This window comes from Zingiber officinale, chromosome 8A (assembly GCF_018446385.1).
Source record: "Zingiber officinale cultivar Zhangliang chromosome 8A, Zo_v1.1, whole genome shotgun sequence".
In the NCBI taxonomy this organism is placed as follows: domain Eukaryota; kingdom Viridiplantae; phylum Streptophyta; class Magnoliopsida; order Zingiberales; family Zingiberaceae; genus Zingiber; species Zingiber officinale.
In genome coordinates this window covers 93,534,740-93,553,677 of record NC_056000.1, presented here as the reverse complement: position 1 = coordinate 93,553,677, position 18,938 = coordinate 93,534,740, and the positions used below count along the sequence as shown (strand labels likewise).

Genomic DNA, 18,938 nt, shown 5'->3' with positions numbered 1-18,938 from the left:
TGCCAGGGACTGCGTCTATAATATTGGAGATTATCATTTGAGTTAGACTAAACTTTTCTTTTCTATTCTTTTCTTACATCTAACTTGTAACTAGTTTTCTAATTCTGTTTTGAAATTTTTCTTTGCATTCTTTATTCTTTCTGTTTGTGAACCAAATTCTTTACATTTCTTTATTCTTTTCTTTGTGAATCAAATTCTTTAATCTTGTTCTTGTATATGAAGATCTAACATTGCAGGAGATTTACTTACTCTTGATCTTAAAATTGATAGAACCTTTCATAGAAGGAAAATCTCGCAAAGACAACAAGAAGAACAAGAAGATCCAAAAATGGCAAATAAACCACTTAAGGATTATGCAACACCTTATGCCAGAGGGTTCCATCAAGCATTATAAGACCCTCTATTAAAGCTAATAATTTTGAGATCAAGCCTGCGATAATAAATATGGTTCAACGAAATCAGTTTTATGGAGGGTCGCATGAAGATCCTAATCAACACTTAGAGGATTTCTATGAAATATGTGGTACCATGAAAATGAATGGTGTACCTTTTGAAGTAGTGAGACTATTATTGTTTGGGTTTTCTCTACGGGACGGAGTTAAACAATGGATGGATTCTTTACCTCCAAATAGCATTACCACTTAGAAGCAATGTGAATAGCAATTCTTAGACAAGTTCTATCCTCCAAGTAAGACAGCTCATATGAGAAATCTTATTGCAAACTTTAGACAATCTGACTTAGAATCTTTATTTGAAGCATGTGATAGATACAATAATATGCTCAAATAATGTCCACATCATGACCAAGAAGTCCTAGTGTCTCGCCACAGTTTGGAAGTCAATTATTAAAATATATATTTAATTGATTTTACTTTAAATTTTTGTTAGAATAATTTATTTAGGTCTGATCATTAAAATTTGTTTAAGTTATTTTTTAAAAACTTTAATCTAAATAATCTGTTGAAATTTTTTTCGTTAGAAAATTTTTATGAACTAATTATCAAAATGTAAACTTTTTGTTTTTGCCTAAAATGTAACTTTTTGTGAAATTTTGATTTAAACAATCTGTTGAAATTTTTTTTCTATTAGAAAATTTTTATGAACTAATTATGAAAATGTAAACTTTTTATTTTACCTAAAAGTCAATAATTAAAGGAGTTTTTTTTTTAAATCAAAGTTTTTAAAACTTAATCTTTCATATTTTTTTTTTATTTATCCCTTAGACTTTAAAGTTAGTTTTCTAAAGTAATTTTAAAAGTACCCCATTTTTAATGTGAATAAAAGGGGGAGTAGTAAAGATTAAGTATAAGAGGAGGGTAGTTAGTATAAATTTTTTTCTACCTGCAAAATTTGTTACTTACAAAAATTATAATTGTTATTTGTTTATGGTTTACCTTAACTTAACTTGGGTTTGCTCACATCAAAAAGGAGGAGATTGTAAGTACCCCAAGGTGGTTTTGATGTGATCAACCAAGTCAGGTTAGGTCATGTTGGTATTTAACTCCTGTGTCTAAGCGTGTAGGAACTTAGGAGCACAGGAAGTCGAGCGAAAGACGCAGCTAACGAGAATGATGACACAGAAGAGAGTTGACGGGCTCGGTGCGTTTGAGAGACGAGGTGCTACAAAAGAGTACACGGGTGGATGAGAACGAGGCGCACGGTGTTCTGAGGGACGAGAAGCGGGAGCGGAAGATTGCTCGAAGGTCGAAAGTTGGGTTCGGGCGAACCCTATTCCAGAGGGGCGAGATCACCCAAGTGAACGGAGTCGAAGCGGAAGATTCGAACCAATGCGAGCAGGATCGAAACGGAAGACTAGGACCTGGTTTAGGCACCACTTCGGTGCTAGGAACCAAAAATTATCCGGAACGTGATGTAGCGCGTCCCGCTGCGACGGGGATAAAAGTTTATCCCTTTCCAAGCACCTGGACCCCTTTTAGGCACCCCGACCAGGGCTATAAATACAACTCTGGTCCCAGAAGCTTGAACAAAACACTTGAGAACACTTGTAAACACTTTTAGTTTGTTCTACTATTTGTTTGTGAGTCATTAACGCTGTAAGAGGCTTCTCCTCCTGAAAGAGACTGTTTATTGAACTTTCAATTTCCTTAGATTAACAACCTCCCTGGTTGTAACCAAGTAACTCCTTCGTGTCTCTACTCTTAGTTTACTTCTTTTTTAGTCTTTAATTTTGATTTTGCAAGTGTTAGTTTAATTAAGCTACAAAAGTTCAAGGAATGTTCATTTTATTTTGCAGGGCTATTCACCCCCTTTAGCCGACCGGTCGTCAAGGGTCATACAATTTCAATTGTTTTCATTATTAAAACACAATGTATTTTTTTAATACAGGGCAAAGTTTGCATATACGAGATTGAAGTTACATTTAGGAGATACCATGTCATCCTTACAAATATCTTTTGAAAAAATACATAAGATGTTGAGAATTCAGTTTTGGGATATTAAGAAATCGTTTGAGAGATCTCAATATTTCATGCCATCAACATTTATCAAATAAGGTGTTGGATTTCATTAGAGGCAATGGAGTTGATTTCTGGTCAGTTAAAATACGTTGAGGAAGCATCTCACCAGCTAGCTGGCGGATGCAACTGTTTTATCAAAATTGTATACGGATTGCCATGCGAGCACGATCTTGCACATTACCATTACTTTCCATTCCAATTTTGCTATAGAGTATCAACACTCATTGGAGGAGATTGTCTATACACGTACATTGGTTTAATGAAAAGGGAACATGACCTAACAGGACATCTCACGTTATTGAGATATTAGATGGGATGAATCCACATATGCGAGAGCATATGATATATAAGTTTTTCGATATGATAGATTCATCTCAAAGTACAATTCAAGCCCCTTCGTACAACACATAACATAGAGGTCGACCTATAGGTAGAGATGAGCAAAGTAGATATCTCATACCTTCTTTTACAGATGCATCCACTTCAGAATCTAGAGTCTCTCAACCGACTACAATGTCTCGAGAGAGAGGAAGACGTGGAAGGGGGTTGAAGGTTCGCAATACTTAAACGACCCATGATCACTTTCCAATTCTACCCATCCATGATATTTATATTGAGAAATTACATGTGCCTCTGCAACGTTATATTTCTCATATTATTGACGTTCAACCTGACGGTCATTATGGATTCAGGGAAATAACTGCACTAGTTGGGTATGGTGAAGAAGGTTGGTTTCAAGTACGATTCGAGCTTTTAGAAGAGATTCAATAAAATAAAGATCTATATGATCAACTTTATCTAGATCGAAATTTGTTAGCCAATCCATTATTCTTATTGAATTGGTTCGAGCTGTGGGCACCATAAATGTATTGGATAGACTCTATGCCTTTGGAAATTGTAATCGTATCAAGGTACAATCTTGTAGTGTATACATTTGGTGAGAATGTTGAAGTTGTTTTACTCACTTGCCATTAAGAAATTCTCCAGTTCTATACCAAGAACGTCGAGAAATGGTTATTGCCCATGTTGGCAATCACTTCGTGCAAGTTTTTTTACACCCTCATTACCCTGTACCATCCATTCCAACGTGGTGGTAGCAACATTCATCGTACGAAGTTAAAGGATGGACCATTCGTTATAGGACACATGTTCATTTGTGATACGAAGTAATAGGTATACCACCAAACACATTGGGAGTAGAATTTGGAAACAATATTGATTAAAATTTCTATTTTTATATATTCTTATGTATTTTTTTTATATATTATTACATGTATTCTTTATTTTAAAAAAATATTTATTTGTAAGTTATAAATATGTTTGCTGTTAATTGTTAGTATTTTTATTTTGATCCATATTTTTTTATACTTTTTAAATTTTTTTTACAAATAATAACTTCTAAAATCTATCATAAAAAATATAAAAAATTATTTAAAAAGAATAAAACTGATTAAAAAATTGATAAAAAAACTGATATAAAACCAATAAAAAAAAGGAACAACACTTAAAATAAAAAAAAAACCGTGGTAAGGAATAAGGATATAAGGGTAAAAAACATGGATGGAGTCGGGAGGTAGGGGTGTCACGAGGGTGGAAAAGCAGGTCCCATGATTTGGGTTGGTTCAGGTTTAAGCTTCGACTGCTGTTTCTTCATCTTTCGGAGAGGGCAGCGATGCCGAAGACCGGATTGGGCTGCGAGCCGGTGGTGGGTTCGCTGACGGCGTCGAGGAAGAGGGAGTATAAGGTCAGCAATCGCGTCCACGAGGGGAAGCGCCCCCTCTACGCCATCGCCTTCAACTTCATCGACGCCCGCTACTACGACGTTTTCGCCACTGTCGGCGGCAATCGGGTTAGATTCCTCCGCCCTGCTCCGACCTAATATTTTCTAAGACAACATTGCTCGCAAACTTTTTCTCCTCTTTTTTTTATTCTGATTTTCTTTTGGTGTGGTTTGTATTATTAGAATGTTTGGCGACAATTTTTTAGTTAATAATCCCTGGAAGCTGGACAGTATCATATTAGCAATGACCAAATGTTGTCACTTTCTTGTAGGTAACTGTGTATCGTTGTCTTGAAGGAGGTATCGTTGCCATATTGCAGGCGTATGTTGATGAAGATGTACGTATCTCTCAATTTATGTTGAAGACAAACATGTTGATTTTATGTGTTGACCTAACTAAGCTAACATATTACAAAAATAATCAGGCGCTTTACTTAAATGAATTGCAGAGCTTTTCTTGTTAAGATATTGATAAGAGGAATACTTGATCTCTAAATATTGTTTTTTTGGCAAGGAAAGATGCTATACTAATTAACATACTAGGACCATCAATTACAGTCATAACAATGAAACAAATTATGCACGATGAATTTTAACTAGGAAATTGTGACCTATCTCTAAGCACATCAGCTGGTTATTTTGCAGAGGGATTTACATTGTATGTCCCTTGTTAATTGATTGCATGAGCCATGATATCTTGTTCTAACAATATGAATGATCTAAACTGGTTGCTCAGAAGGATGAGTCATTCTATACGTTGAGTTGGGCATGTGACACCGATGGCACCCCATTTTTGGTAGCTGGTGGAAGCAACGGAATCATCCGTGTCATCAATTCTGGCACCGAGAAGATACACAAGGTAGAAAAATGTCTTTTATCTTGACTATTGGACTAAAATAATGGAAATGCAAAAGACAGAGTGTTCACTTTCCATTTTGAAAGTTCCTTTCATTAATAAGACATTTGATGGAAGAACTTTTTCATGGTGAACCTATCTGTCATACCTACTAGCCCTCAGATTTATCTTTATAGTGTCTTCAGTAATAAACATCTCTGCCAATAGAAATTCTCAAAGCCCTCGTGATTTGTAGCTTTATATCTTGCACATTTTTATTTTCATGAATATGTAACTTGGAAGTACTTGAGTATATCTTTAGACTTGGTTTTGCTGATTGTGGAATGCAAACACTCTGCAGAGTTTTGTTGGTCATGGAGACTCTATTAATGAAATAAGGACCCAAGCATTGAGACCTTCTCTAGTGGTGTCTGCAAGCAAGGTACAGTGACTAAAATTGTCTGTTTTTGTTTCACTCTAGTTAAATCACAGTGATGGGACAGGCAACCATTAACAGGATGAGTCAGTCCGGTTATGGAATTTACATACAGGAATTTGTATACTGATATTTGCTGGAGCCGGTGGTCACAGAAATGAAGTGTTGAGTGTTGTAAGTGCAGCTAAATTATTATTTGTGTTTTGGCACTTTGCATCTAAGCTTGTAGTTGGCTGATATAATAATGAAGAAAAAAAAACCCAACTATTTTTTTTCCAATATGTAGGACTTCCATCCCTCTGACATATACCGAATAGCTAGTTGTGGTATGGATAATACTGTCAAGATCTGGTCAATGAAAGGTAACCAACATTTTTTTTTTCAATCTGATTTTGATTTCTTCTATTTAATTAGTTTCACTTCATCAATATATACTTTTCTTTACAGAGTTCTGGACATATGTTGAGAAATCATTCACTTGGACGGACTTACCATCAAAATTTCCTACCAAATATGTGCAATTTCCGGTAGGAACCAAGCCTCTCTACTACCACCTAAGAGGGTGGCTGGAGTAAGATTGATTTTATTTAGTTATTCATAGTGTTTTACTTGAACTGCTTCTGTCTCAGGTGTTTATTGCCTCAGTTCACTCCAACTATGTGGACTGCACTAGGTGGCTTGGTGATTTTGTCCTATCAAAGGTGAGTATTGACATATTGTAATACTGTTATTCTTCGAAACTAGTTGATTCTTTTTGTACTTAGCTTTTTCTTGATTCTCGATGTGCAAAACTTGCATATTTTTTCACATAGATAAGCCAATTGTTGCCTACCACTTCTTTGGTATATGTTTATCATTGAACTCCGTGCAAGGTATACTGGGTGTGTGTTATAAGCCAAATTTTCTCCAAACAGTGAAGCACAACTGTTATATTCTGAAAATGGCCATTATCATCATATGGAATATGCATAGACAGATGCTTGATTATGCATATTGTTTCATGACGTCCAATGGCCATTATTGTCAAGGCGTGTTTGTCCTAACTATTTTGGGTCAGCTATAAGCAATGTTATCCCTCTATTCATCTTTATGTTAGGGCACATCGAGTGTGTTTTACGAACTTCAACTGTAAGTTAGGGTTTAGGAGTTGGGGTTTGGGGTTTGGGGTATTGGGTTTAGGGCAAGGTTTAAAATTTTGACCCGTGCTGAGGTTCGGTCTTGGACCGGAACGATACGGTTTCGGTACCGTATCGTGCCGTGCCGATATAGTTTCGGTATTTTTAAATAAAAAATATATTAATTAAAACTAAAATATTTAACATAAATATTAAAAAAAACAATATAAAAAATAATCTTTAAAAAAAGAAAAGATATGAAAAATAGATAAATAAATAAATAAAAATTTTATTATAATTTTTAAATTAGAATAAATAAAATATAAAATTAATTAGATAATTTTATTAGGGTTTAATAAAGTCTTTTTAGATTATCTCCATCATAGCTAGGAGTTGATTAAAATAATTAATCTAAGTTTAATTAAAAAAAAAATCTGAAATCCAACACCACTCGTGAGCCTGCACGACTTCGGCGCTGTCGCAGGGTTGCGCGATCAGCCATGGCCACAGGAACCTAACTCCTTCGGCACGACCGCATTGGCCGTGCGACCCCTTTGCAACGACCGCAAGGTCTCATGATGCCTCCGTGGTGGTAGCGGAAGGGTTATGCGACCCCTCCGCTGCTGTTGCAGGGTTGAGCGACTCCTCTGCTATGCCCACAGGGTCACACAACACATCGCACTTGTCGCGGGTCTGGTGCCGGGGTCGGGCCGGTGCGTGTCGCCGAGCGGAACGAGATGTTTCGCCTGTTTTGACCGTCTCGGCACGACACTTTAAACCATGGTTTAGGGTTTAGGGGTACATCAAGTTGTGTTAGTGGTGCTTTATATAAAAATTGTCCCCTATTCAATCCTGTATGTTCAAAAGAGGGAGTTTTGAAGCCAAAGGGATCTTCATGTAAGGATGCTTGTCTGGATAGTTCAACTTATTCTATTTTTCTTTTTGTTTTCTAAAAAAAAAATATCACACATCTAACCTTCCTGATTGAAGTGAATGACTATTTTTCTACCAATGCGTTCTATCCTAAAACTATCACACCACTAGATGAATCTTATGATAATTGATTAAATTGAAAAAAAATGCTAATTCATATACCTGGAAAATGTCAAATAATAGTGAAAGAAAGGTTGGGATGGAAACTTGTTTGGTATCTAATTTCCTGAATACTGTGTTAGGTATTCAATAGGGTTGGTTTCACAGGGCCATGATTAAAAGAGTATAATAGGGTTAGATTTTACAAACATGGCAAACTATAAACTGAGATTTTTTCCTTTACATGCTGATACACTTTTATGATCAAATCAAGAAGAGATAAAATCAAGGAAAGAGTCATATAAGTCTATCTATGAATTTTACTTCATTCAAATTGGATATCCTACAATAAGTTATAACAAATTTTTACCATAAGGTCAAAATCTCTAGAAGAATATTCTAGGACTGCTTTAACAAACTTTGAAAAAACTAATAATTATGATTTTGTTCATAATTATTTAGGTCTTTGAGCTTAAATTTTAATTACTTGAAACATGTTACTGAAAATTGATGTTGATTTATTTCATAGTACATATAAGATTAGGATAGATGAATATAAGAAGATTAGAATCAGACAAACCCTCCACCATATAGAGGCATCTTTTGGAATATAACACATCATTTTCAGTGTTGACACCCGACCAATACTTCTACCTCATAGTTTCTAATATTTTGAGTTTAAATAAATAGGGAAGCAAGTAGCTTCTTAAAAAATTCTCCAAGATAAAGTTGAAAGGAAATAGGAAGAACGGATGAAGTGATCTTAGAGGACATTAAGCAAAATCTAGTTGGGTTTCATCTTTAGGATAAGTAATTTATCTTTTGCCCTTGACTTGTAAATAACTTCATGTTGAATTTAGATTTGTGTTATGTTCTGTCCTAATCTATTGGCTGATTATTTTTTTTTCTCATTCAAGCAAAGAAAACTTTTATGCCCATTCTAGATGAAAGAAAATAATCGGACTTTAATTCATATGATCACTAACATAAAAAGCTTCATTTATATTCCAACATTTGGAATAGATTATATCCATCTTGTATGAGCAGAAATCAAAAGAGTTATGCACTATGATGTGCACACAACTTAGGTGGACTTGGTAAGTCAAAATAATGTGAACAAGAGTGAAGAAATGGAATAAATGTAAAAATTAAAATTAAGAAATGAAAAATAACACAATGATGTATCTAAATTTGGTGAATTAGGAGACGGTATATAATCTAACATTGTTATTTACCAAAATTAAACATAAATTTTGGAAGATAAATTCATCAGAGAACTAATATGTGTAATTTGGCTTTCACTTTGTTTTGCTTAGTGTCTGTCTCTTGGTAAGGTTGGAAACACAACAAATAAAAATAGTTAACTAGATTTTATATTTTATTAATAATGAGGCTTGGACTATAATGTGGATTTGTAGCTAGAGGAATATAAGTAGAATGTGCTTCGAGGTTGTTGATTCTCAGTTGACTTTGATTTGGGTCATTGCGATTCTGTCCATACTTGAACCAATGTTTGGTAATGACTTAGGTCTTTAGGACTTTGCTTCTAGGGGTAATCGTTGCTTTGCTAACTTTGGAAGGGTAGAGCATCTAGCTCCTCCAATCATTTCTATGTTAGAGTTCATGATTCTCCTTTTTATATTCACTAGATAGTGGATATCTCTTTGTAGTGGTAGTGACTTTGAAAGGAATTGTCTGAGATGCCCTTCAGAGCTTGTATAGAATCTGAGAAAGAGTGTTTGCTAGTCTTAGGGTGCTACGTGATATTACTAGATATGAGCCAGCGTGGTGTCATAGGTCACTCAGTGTTCACATATATATATATTTTTAAAATGTAGATAGTATACCTAGGGGCCCTTTGATGGTTTTGTGGTCTTTAAAAGTTGAGATGAATTTTCTCTCGCATAATTTGTCAAAAATGTGAAGATACACAAGCTTTGAATACAATGACTTTTTCTTCCGGTTGATAAATTTACAGTGGTCAAGAGTTAAAAATTATAGATTTGCTAAAGCTAATAAGTTGCCTCCCATGCTTGGTGTGGTGGTAAGAGGCAAGGTGTATTCCTAAGCAACCACGGTTTAATTCTCACACAGGGCACACCTATGGTGATTGAACTACTAGTGAAGCTGGGGCGCCATGTCAGGAGCCACCGCGCTTCTTGGATTTACTTGGTGGGTGGAATGTGGGACCGGACCTTCTACTCCAGGATTAATCGGTTGTAAGATCGGAATACCTAGTATATATAAAAAAAGAAGTTAAAGCTAATAAATTAACATGATTTTAATTAATTTAAGAGTTACTTGTGATATAACTTTACATCGACCCTATCATATTTATGTAGGCAAATTTGAATAGTTCAAACTCCTTCTTGAAGTTGAATAAATTTACTTTTGCCTAGGATATCTAGTCATTGAGTATTATGTGAAAGTCTTTGTCAATTGATATAATACAATATTATCGTTTACAACTTAATATAGTAGCAAGTAAAATTTTCATTGACCACCATGAGGTCTGGGGTTCGAATTTCGGCAAAGCCGAGGTAAATGCCTCCCTTGTGTGATAGTCATTATTCCAAAGGCTAGTAGCCGCCCTTGATTTACCTCCTCCGTGTTGGTCCTGGGACGGGTTGGCCGCTGGGGACGATACCACCAAGTAAAATCTTTATTGACATTTCTTTCTTTTCCTAATCCCTTGAAGTGAGTTTGCTAGTTGACGAGATGGCACAACTTTGTCCCATGCTCACTTTATCATAAATTTTTATTCTCTTTCATTTCTTTCCCTATATGAATACCCTTTTCTAAAGTGCTTCCAATTTCTCCCATATCTCCTTCCTTCATCCATGGCATTGTTTTTATTATTCCTTACTGAGGTAACCTCCAACCTTGACTCCAATGTTGACATGGTTGGCAATAAAGCATGCAAATAGATGATGGAGGAAGAAAACCAAGTCTGACACTAGAAGCTTACTGTTTTACCCAACGACCAACATCGAGACAACTCCAACACTAGAAGCAAAATACTGAGAAGCAGCGAGCGTTGATTGGCTATGACGTGCAGGCAATTGTCGGGTTGACAATTTGTGGGCGACCGACGGGTAGAGGTGTGCGGGTGACTAGTGGGTGGCAATGTGTGTGGGATGGGGTGGTGGTAGGACAGCAACCAGCGGGTTGGATAGAGATGAAGAGAAAGAGTAGGGGGAGGGGGATCGCTGAAGAAGGGAGAAACAGGAAGAAAAAATGGAAAAAATAAAATAACGTAATAATCCCTAACTTTTAAAAATATCATTATTTAATTAATTTCGATCGAACCAAATTAAATACTATTAAACTAGACTCTTATATATATAAACTTGGTTCAATTTTAAATTAACTAAAATAAATTCAAATTGAACCTAATTTGAACACAGACTTTAATCACCATGTCTACTAAGAGACTTGATCCAATCTTAAAGCAACTTTTATTTGAATTCCAAAATTTAAAATATAAGTTGATTTCGTTGAATAGTTCATTAAAAAATTTTAAAAAATAATCTAAAATGTAAAATATTTTTAAAAATAATTATAGAATAACATTTAATATCTAACATGGGTGAAGATGATTTTGTGTTCTATGTTCATGATGGCCATAAAGATTGTTTTGTATTCTATTTTTACATTGAAAGGTTGTGTGAGTGAGCGATTAAAAAAATAAGATTCAACATTGCTTTAATTAAAAAAATTATTTAATTAAATTAATTTTTATTGAAAATACATGGTAAATTAAAGTATTTTTTTTTAAAACTCTAATCATTACAAATTAATATATATATATATATATTTTCAAATTTAAAATTGATTTTATCAAAGAATTGAATCTATAAATTTTAAATTTAATTAAGCTAAATTCAAATCAAAATTTTATTTATTAAAAATATTATACACTAAATAAATTTAATTAAAAAAATTAAAATCTGATTTAAATCTAAATATAATATTTTTAAATTTGATTTTTTGGTCTACTTTAATAATTATAATTATTTGAAATAAATAAAACTGGATTAAAATTTTGACGCTCAAATACATGAAAAAAACCTGAAATAATGATATTAATGCCTAAATTTTTTATTAAATGCTAATAAATAAAATTTAAATACAATTACATAAAGTGATAAAAATATACATTCATTTAAATAAGATTTTATCCTTAACAATAAAAGTTTCTTGGTCTTTAGATATAAAATTACTGCAATGCTATAAAATATGAATGCTACAAAATTTAAAAGTAAAAGCTGTCCTAGTTTATAGAGGACTAAGGTCTCATCTTTTCGTTGCACATTCAGCGTTTTGCAAATTATGTGTAAATTACTATGAAATGTAAGAAATATATAATTTACAAATGACAAATTAAAATCAAACCTTAAATTGGTTGCAAATATATTTAATTTGAAGAGTGAGGTTATTAAATTAATCAACATATAAAAACATAAATGTATTACTAATCTAATTAATTATTAAATAATTAATTATAAAAAGTCAATTGTTATTATTAATTATTCAATTAATAAATATTAAAATTGTATTAGCATGATACGGTGCGGTATTGAAACCATATTGTTTCAGTCAAAACCGAAACTTTTAAACCTTGCTTTAAACTCTTATGATTAGAGATTTTTTTTTTGGAATAATATAATTCCACCACTGTATTAATGCACAAATGATATCATATAACTCTTTATTGTTGGTTCTTGCCAAAAATGAACAACTTCTTATCAAAAAGCAATGAATCTAAATTCTTGGCTAAGTACATATTTAATACCAATGTTTAAGGCATCACACTTAAGTTCAAACAATTGGTTGAAGTCGGGTAGTGTAAGAATAAGTACCTAAATCATCTTTTTGATAAGTTCAAAGTTTTGTTAAGCTTCCATTGCCCGCTTTAAAGTTCTGTCCTTTAAGCATTTGGTGAGCGAAGAAATAATGTTCTTGATGAAATGCTGATGAAGCAACATTGAAGTTTTGAATCCCATGAACTATTCTTGGAGTAGGTTATAAGATTATAGTTTCTACCTTTGAAGAGTCTTTCTTGATGCCTTGAAAAGAGATAATTTAGTCAAAGAAGACATAAGACTATTTGTCTAGAATGAACATTTCTTAAAGTTTAAATAAAGGTTTTCCTCTTTCAAGACATTAAAGATAAATTATAGATGCACTTAGTGCCATCAGGCCAATTGTGGCGGGGTGGGCCGCCTCGCCATTTTGGTCAGTTGGGAAATCCAACCCAACTTAAGGCGAGTTACAGGTTAGGCGGGTAGCCCACGAGCCCTTCAAAAAAAATTAAAAAATATAGAAAAATAAAAAATTTGAAGTTTGGGTTGTAAATTTGGCGGGTCAAGCTCACAAGCCCATTGACTTTTCCACTTTAGTTTTAAATTTCAGATATTTTTTCCTAACCCGTGAGCCAATTCGAGCTTGCCACGGGCTAGCCCGCGACCTATGTGGGTCAGCCCGCCTGGATTCGTCTTAAAATGCGTTGATAAAATTTAAACCAACCCTGCTTAAATTGTTTGGTGGAGCGGGCCAATCCGGCGGGTCAAACTTAAATTGACGACTCTAGGTTATTATATGCTTGTCTTGAATATTATCAAAATAGATAATAAAAAATTTGTCAATCAAATATTTTAAAATATATTTTTTTAGTCTTATAAAAAGTTATAGGAGCTTTATAAAACTTGAAGTATATAATTGTCCGTTCATATAATTTTTATCTTATTTTGAAAATCATCTTCCATTCATCCATTTATCACAGGTCTTATGTAGATTTGATGATTACCCTCCAACGATTAATCTTAGAAAATATAGAAATGCCATAAAGTTGATCAAGTAAATCATCCGGCCTTGGAACAAGAAGTGATTTTTGATATTTATCTTGTTTATAGCTCTATTATCCATACACATTTGAAAAGAGTCATCTTCTTTGAAATAAGAAGTTGGGAACAACATAAGTACTCATCCTTTTTTGAATTAAGCCATTTAAAAATTCATCAATTAATGCAGGATAAGGTTGCATATAAAAGAGCCAATGTGGTCTGATCCTTCCCTAGCCATATTGATGGGAGCTTCGTGCACCGGTTACCCTTTTAATCGTTGCAATTCTTCACTCTCTTTGGAATTAATGTGTACTTTCTTTAGGATTAACTATTGCTTTATTTGGAAGTATAGAGCCCATAATAAAATCAATACCCTTAGTAAGAGGAAGGCCATAAGAAATTTCATCAAAAAAATATCATGAAAAGTTGAAGTGTAGGCTTAATTAAAGGATGATAGTCATCAATTTATTCAAATAAGAGCTCGAGGCGCCCTAGAACCTTTCAATTTCTAATCAAATTGAGATTTTGAAAAATAGCAACTTTAATTATCGGCTTTATGACCACTTATAAGTTTTGAAGGGGCTAAGAAGATCTTTACTCTTTCTTTAATAAAGGCATATGCCCATCATACTATGCCACATCATATTTTATCTTTACAAGGAATGTCAAAAAAAAATCAACCTGCCTTTAGCTAAATGATAGTTTCTCCATCGTGGTTTAGCTACAATGTTTTTATGACTTCCTCTAAACATCGCCATAGATGCTTTGCAAAGTCATCATTATCATCTTGAATTAGAAAAGCATTTAAAGCTCAATAAAAAGAGTTTTCACCATTATTATTATATGTGATATTGACCTCTTCAATTTTTTCATCATACATTGAAGATATGCCTTCCTCATAAGTTATTATTCAAGAGATTCTTCTACAATAGTGAAAACCTTTCTTTTAGGACAATCCAAAGCAATATGATCATGTCCTTTGCATTTGAATTATTGGATGAAATCTAAAGAAGGCCTCTTGATTGCAGTTGACTTATCATCATAGTAGAAGCGTTATTGTTCGAGAACTTTAAGCTTTGTAAAGCACTATCTTGGCTGGAACTAGTTCCACGAGCAAAAGTTTAAGTTCCACTAAGATTCGTGGATTCTTGAACCTTAACTTGTCTTTCCATCTTTATAGCCAACTTGTCTTTCCACTAACATTTGTGGTAAGGTCAAAAATTGGCGCATCATTTATTTCTTGTCTTAGCCCATAAAAAAAAAATGATAAACCCAGTTATCCTTGGGTGACTAGTCTGATCCCATGAAATTTTCACATCGGCCACCAGGTAAATCGGGAAGCGTTTGCGGCGGGTGGCCGAGAAGTCTAGCATTCTTTGGTTGTGTGCTCTATTTGGAGGAAAATTCCTGCAAATTCGCTAGGAATTGAACCGCGGGTGCCTGGGTGACAACTTGAATGCCCTATCACTGCACTATAGCCCCCGGGGGCTTGTCTTAGCCCATCAAGATATTGGGATGACTTGTTTTATTGGCTAGGAAATTTCACATCCATTATTAGGTGATTAATCTCCTCCTTGTATTCTCCAACGAAACACTTTTGGGCCAAATGATGGAACTTAAGGTAAGTGATGCATGATCGACTCATCATGACTCCTTGAACTTCAAACGGTCCTAACTTTTGACCAGGAACTCGGAATTAGGTTCTGTTTATCGTCATGCGTGTATAATTTGAAAATCTATATTTGTTATGGGTATCCATAACCATTAATTTTCGGGTCTAAATTCTACCATTTAAGCCCTCATCTGAGCCTCAAAAGATTTTATAACTATTTTTTTAATAATTTTTATTTTTATGGTATTTAATATATTTTTGGTATTCCTTGAAATTATGGGTTATAATTAGTTTAAAAATAGTGTCCTGTTTTTATTAATTTAATTTTTGCCAAGAGTTTTTTTTTCGGAAAGATCTCATTTCTTTTTCTACACGATTAGAATTGAGGCCAATATATTAGGATTTCTTTCCTTTCTTTGTCTTATGATCTAGAATTTATATAAACTCCTATCTAGTTGTATGAGGATTCATCCCTCAGTTAATAATAAAGTTTCCTTTTTTAGTAAACAATGGATTTTTCTCCTTGTTTTTCTTCCGGTTCTCTTCTTACCTTTTCCTCAATTTCTCCTTCTCGTTAGCTCACAGGATAATCGCGTGTCAGTAAGTGACTTGCAAATAATTCTCTAATAAGAATTTCTATGATATGAGAGATGAAGTTGAATGATTGGAACAACTTGATGTCACATGATTGGAAGTTGAGCAGTTGCAAACGGTAGCTCTTGCATCAACACTATCTTCCATCTTTGGGTGCTTAGTTAGCAAATCTTTTTTTTAATCTAGTATCCAATTATTTAAACCGACTAATCCGAGAGGTAATCAACTCGGCCACACGTAAGTTTCCTACTAGCCAACAAAGTAAATCAGGAAGCATGAATGATGTGTCGCTCTGCAGTTAGGATTCCAGGGTTGTCTTGAAATTAATTCGCAGTGCGGCGTAGCTAGGAATCGACTCATGGATGCCTAGTTAATTGCAGAAGTGCCTTGCCGTTGCACCTTAGCCTCGAGGGCCTTAGTTAGCAAACTCTTGATTTCACTAAAGTATAGTACATAATCATTACTAATATCTACTAACAAGCTACCCTTTGAGGCCATAAAGGGTCTTAAGGTAGCGACAACTAGCGATTGAAATATCGTTCCATGTCGAGCGGCATGGATGATTTTTACTAGAGCCGTCAATTTGGATTGGGCCCGTCTGGATGACCCGTCCTGCCAAACAATTTTAGCGAGTTGGGTTAGAATTTTATCAACTTAAACCCACCGCGGGCCAACCCACCTAGGCCTGTGACTCGCGAGGGTTGGCTTGTGACGGGCTTGGTTGACCTGCGGGTTGAGAAACATATGTAAACCAAATTTTATATCAATTTATTATTATTTTTTTTGATAAATTTAAAATAAAAATAGTACTTTTCATTAAACATCAGTACTTATTTGTGTTCATTAACATTTAAAATATTTATCTTTTTGATACATTTGATTGATAAAACCTTTCCGAAGTAAAACGTTGAAGATATGCAACTTTTTTTAAAAATCTTTGATGGACCCGTGGGTTGGCCCTCTTAACCAACAATCTGCCTTGGATTGAGTTGGGTTGTAGATTTTCAACCTGCCAAGATAATGGGTCGGCTTACCACGTCCTACCAAATGGTCGGCTGCCACGGGCCGCCCCGTCACGCCACGGGTTGCTCGTTTGACAGTTCTAGTTTTTATGCTTCTACTGGGGAAGCGAAACCAACACAGTATGTGCGGCTATTTTGAGCGTGTCATTGCATCATGCGCGAGCGTCGTGAGCAGTAGGTGAGTTTAGATGCATCGCCAGACGCTTTCGACGTCGCCAGACGCTGTGTTGTCGGACGTTGCGTCGCTAGATGCCTCGTCGCGGAGGCGTCGCCAAACTTGTATTCAAAATTAATATTACGATTTAAATAATTCAAACAATTCCCACTTACATATGATATTTTGAAAAGATTTTCATAAATCTTAATTAAATTATCTCAATAAAAAAAAATATTTTTTTTTTTAAAAAATAATAAATTTTAATTTTTAAAATATCGTAAAAAATTAAAAAAATAATAAAAAATTCTAATAAATCTATAATAAATTAAATTTATATTTTGATATATTTTAAAATATTTTGTAGTTTTTTACTATTTTAATATTTAATTGATATTCTAATATTTTTTACTATTTTAAATATATATTATTTAAATTAATAATTAATTAAATGAATAAATAGTTTATTTATATAATTATTATATATAAAATGGTATTTTTGTATTAATTTATATAATTATGATTATTTAATCTGGGCATTGGATAATTATAGAGTTGATCTAAATAAAATGTTACAACAACCAATGCTTCTATCTGACTCACGTCACTCGTTTTAGTATTAGTAACGTAACATCTTATGATATATCGATTTTAATTCGAGTTATTGATAGATTATTTTTTTTTAAAAAATTATATTTAATTATTTTTCTAACAATATTAAGTTGTTTAATAATGGAGCACTTATATAAAATCAATGTACAACTTATTTTCAAATTATACACAATAAATATATTTATCTAATAATTATTATATATAAATAAAAAAAAATATTGAAATCGTATCAGTACAACACGATACGATACCGAAATCGTATTGTTCCAGTCTGGGTTCGAAACCTCAGCATGGGTCGAGATTTTAAATCTTGGAGACAACATTGACATAAAAGGCATGTAAATTGGTTATGTTGGTGCGGGAAGCATCCGACGATCGACCGTTGTTTTGATAATGACAAAGGAATTCAAAGTTAAGTTGTTTTGTGATCTAACGTACTTAATTGAGTGTTTCAGGAAAGTCCTAGCTGCGGGTAGGCAGGTAGAAAACCCTAGGGGGGTGGTAACCCTAGGTCATAGGGGGTGGTAACCCTATGCGGAAAGTCTTGGCAGGTCGAGAGCTTCAGGCAAAAGTCCTAGGGGGGGTAACCCTAGGTGGAAAGTCCTGGTGTCGCGAACTAGGTGAAAGACTGGACGAGTCGGGAAGCGGAAGTCCAGCAGAAAGTCCGGAAGCTTCGAACGCTGAGCAAAAGTCCAGTCGATCTAGAGGATCGCACTGGCAACAGGTAAATCTCTTGAGTGGAGTAGGTGAGGACGCGTTCCCCGTAGAGGGAACAGTAGGCGTCGGGTCGACCTAGGGTTTCCGATTGGAAATCCGAAGTCAGACCTGGACAGTCCGACGACTGTCAATTATATGTATCATATCGTTTCTGTGCTAACTTTGTTTTGCAGGGTTTGTGTTTGGGACTAACACATTTTGCAGGAACAAAGAAGCAACTTAGACCTCGGATGAACAGTGTCCGAGGCGCCTCCATGGGGCTTGGAGGCGCCTCGGGTGCTAGTCGAAGCCACCTGTCTAGAGACGCTGGAGGCGCCTCGGAGGTCACTGGAGGCGCCTTGGACCAGGCGTTGGAGGTGCCTTGGAGCAGCTTAGAGGCGCCTTCAATGGGATAAGGCACGACCAGATCACAGCTGATCCACGCGTGCGACTCGGTGGCTTGGAGGCGCCTCCAACACTGTTTATATGGAGGGTTCGAGCAGCAGCTTTGAACAACAATTTTCAAGCGACCTTTCTCCTGTGTGCTACTAACAAGACAACCCAGAAGTGCTACGACAAGTTACCGACGACCCGGTGCTGCGATTCTTCAATCTGTTGTTGTCGGTATTATATTTCAGTTTATTTTGTTGTAATCCTTATTGTACTTCAGTTGTAATATTTTTCGAGCTTATAGTTGTTATCCATCGGAAGCGATCAACGATCGCGG

At 34.7% G+C, this 18,938-nt stretch overlaps 1 protein-coding gene and 1 pseudogene across 1 annotated transcript in view; one reads left to right on the top strand and one right to left on the bottom strand.

The window, feature by feature from the left end:
- Positions 1-694: 694 nt before the first annotated feature.
- LOC122013184 lies at positions 695-806 on the bottom strand (annotated as a pseudogene).
- A 3,237-nt stretch (positions 807-4,043) lies between these two features.
- LOC122009855 (polycomb group protein FIE1-like) overlaps positions 4,044-18,938 on the top strand; it is a 50,678-nt gene continuing 35,783 nt past the window's right edge. The window contains exons 1-8 of the mRNA XM_042566166.1: positions 4,044-4,326; positions 4,530-4,595; positions 4,994-5,116; positions 5,454-5,534; positions 5,610-5,702; positions 5,815-5,890; positions 5,976-6,055; positions 6,158-6,229. Of these exons, the coding sequence (XP_042422100.1) occupies positions 4,150-4,326; positions 4,530-4,595; positions 4,994-5,116; positions 5,454-5,534; positions 5,610-5,702; positions 5,815-5,890; positions 5,976-6,055; positions 6,158-6,229 (768 nt within the window). The 5' untranslated portion in view covers positions 4,044-4,149. The remainder of the gene's footprint in view (positions 4,327-4,529; positions 4,596-4,993; positions 5,117-5,453; positions 5,535-5,609; positions 5,703-5,814; positions 5,891-5,975; positions 6,056-6,157; positions 6,230-18,938) is intronic.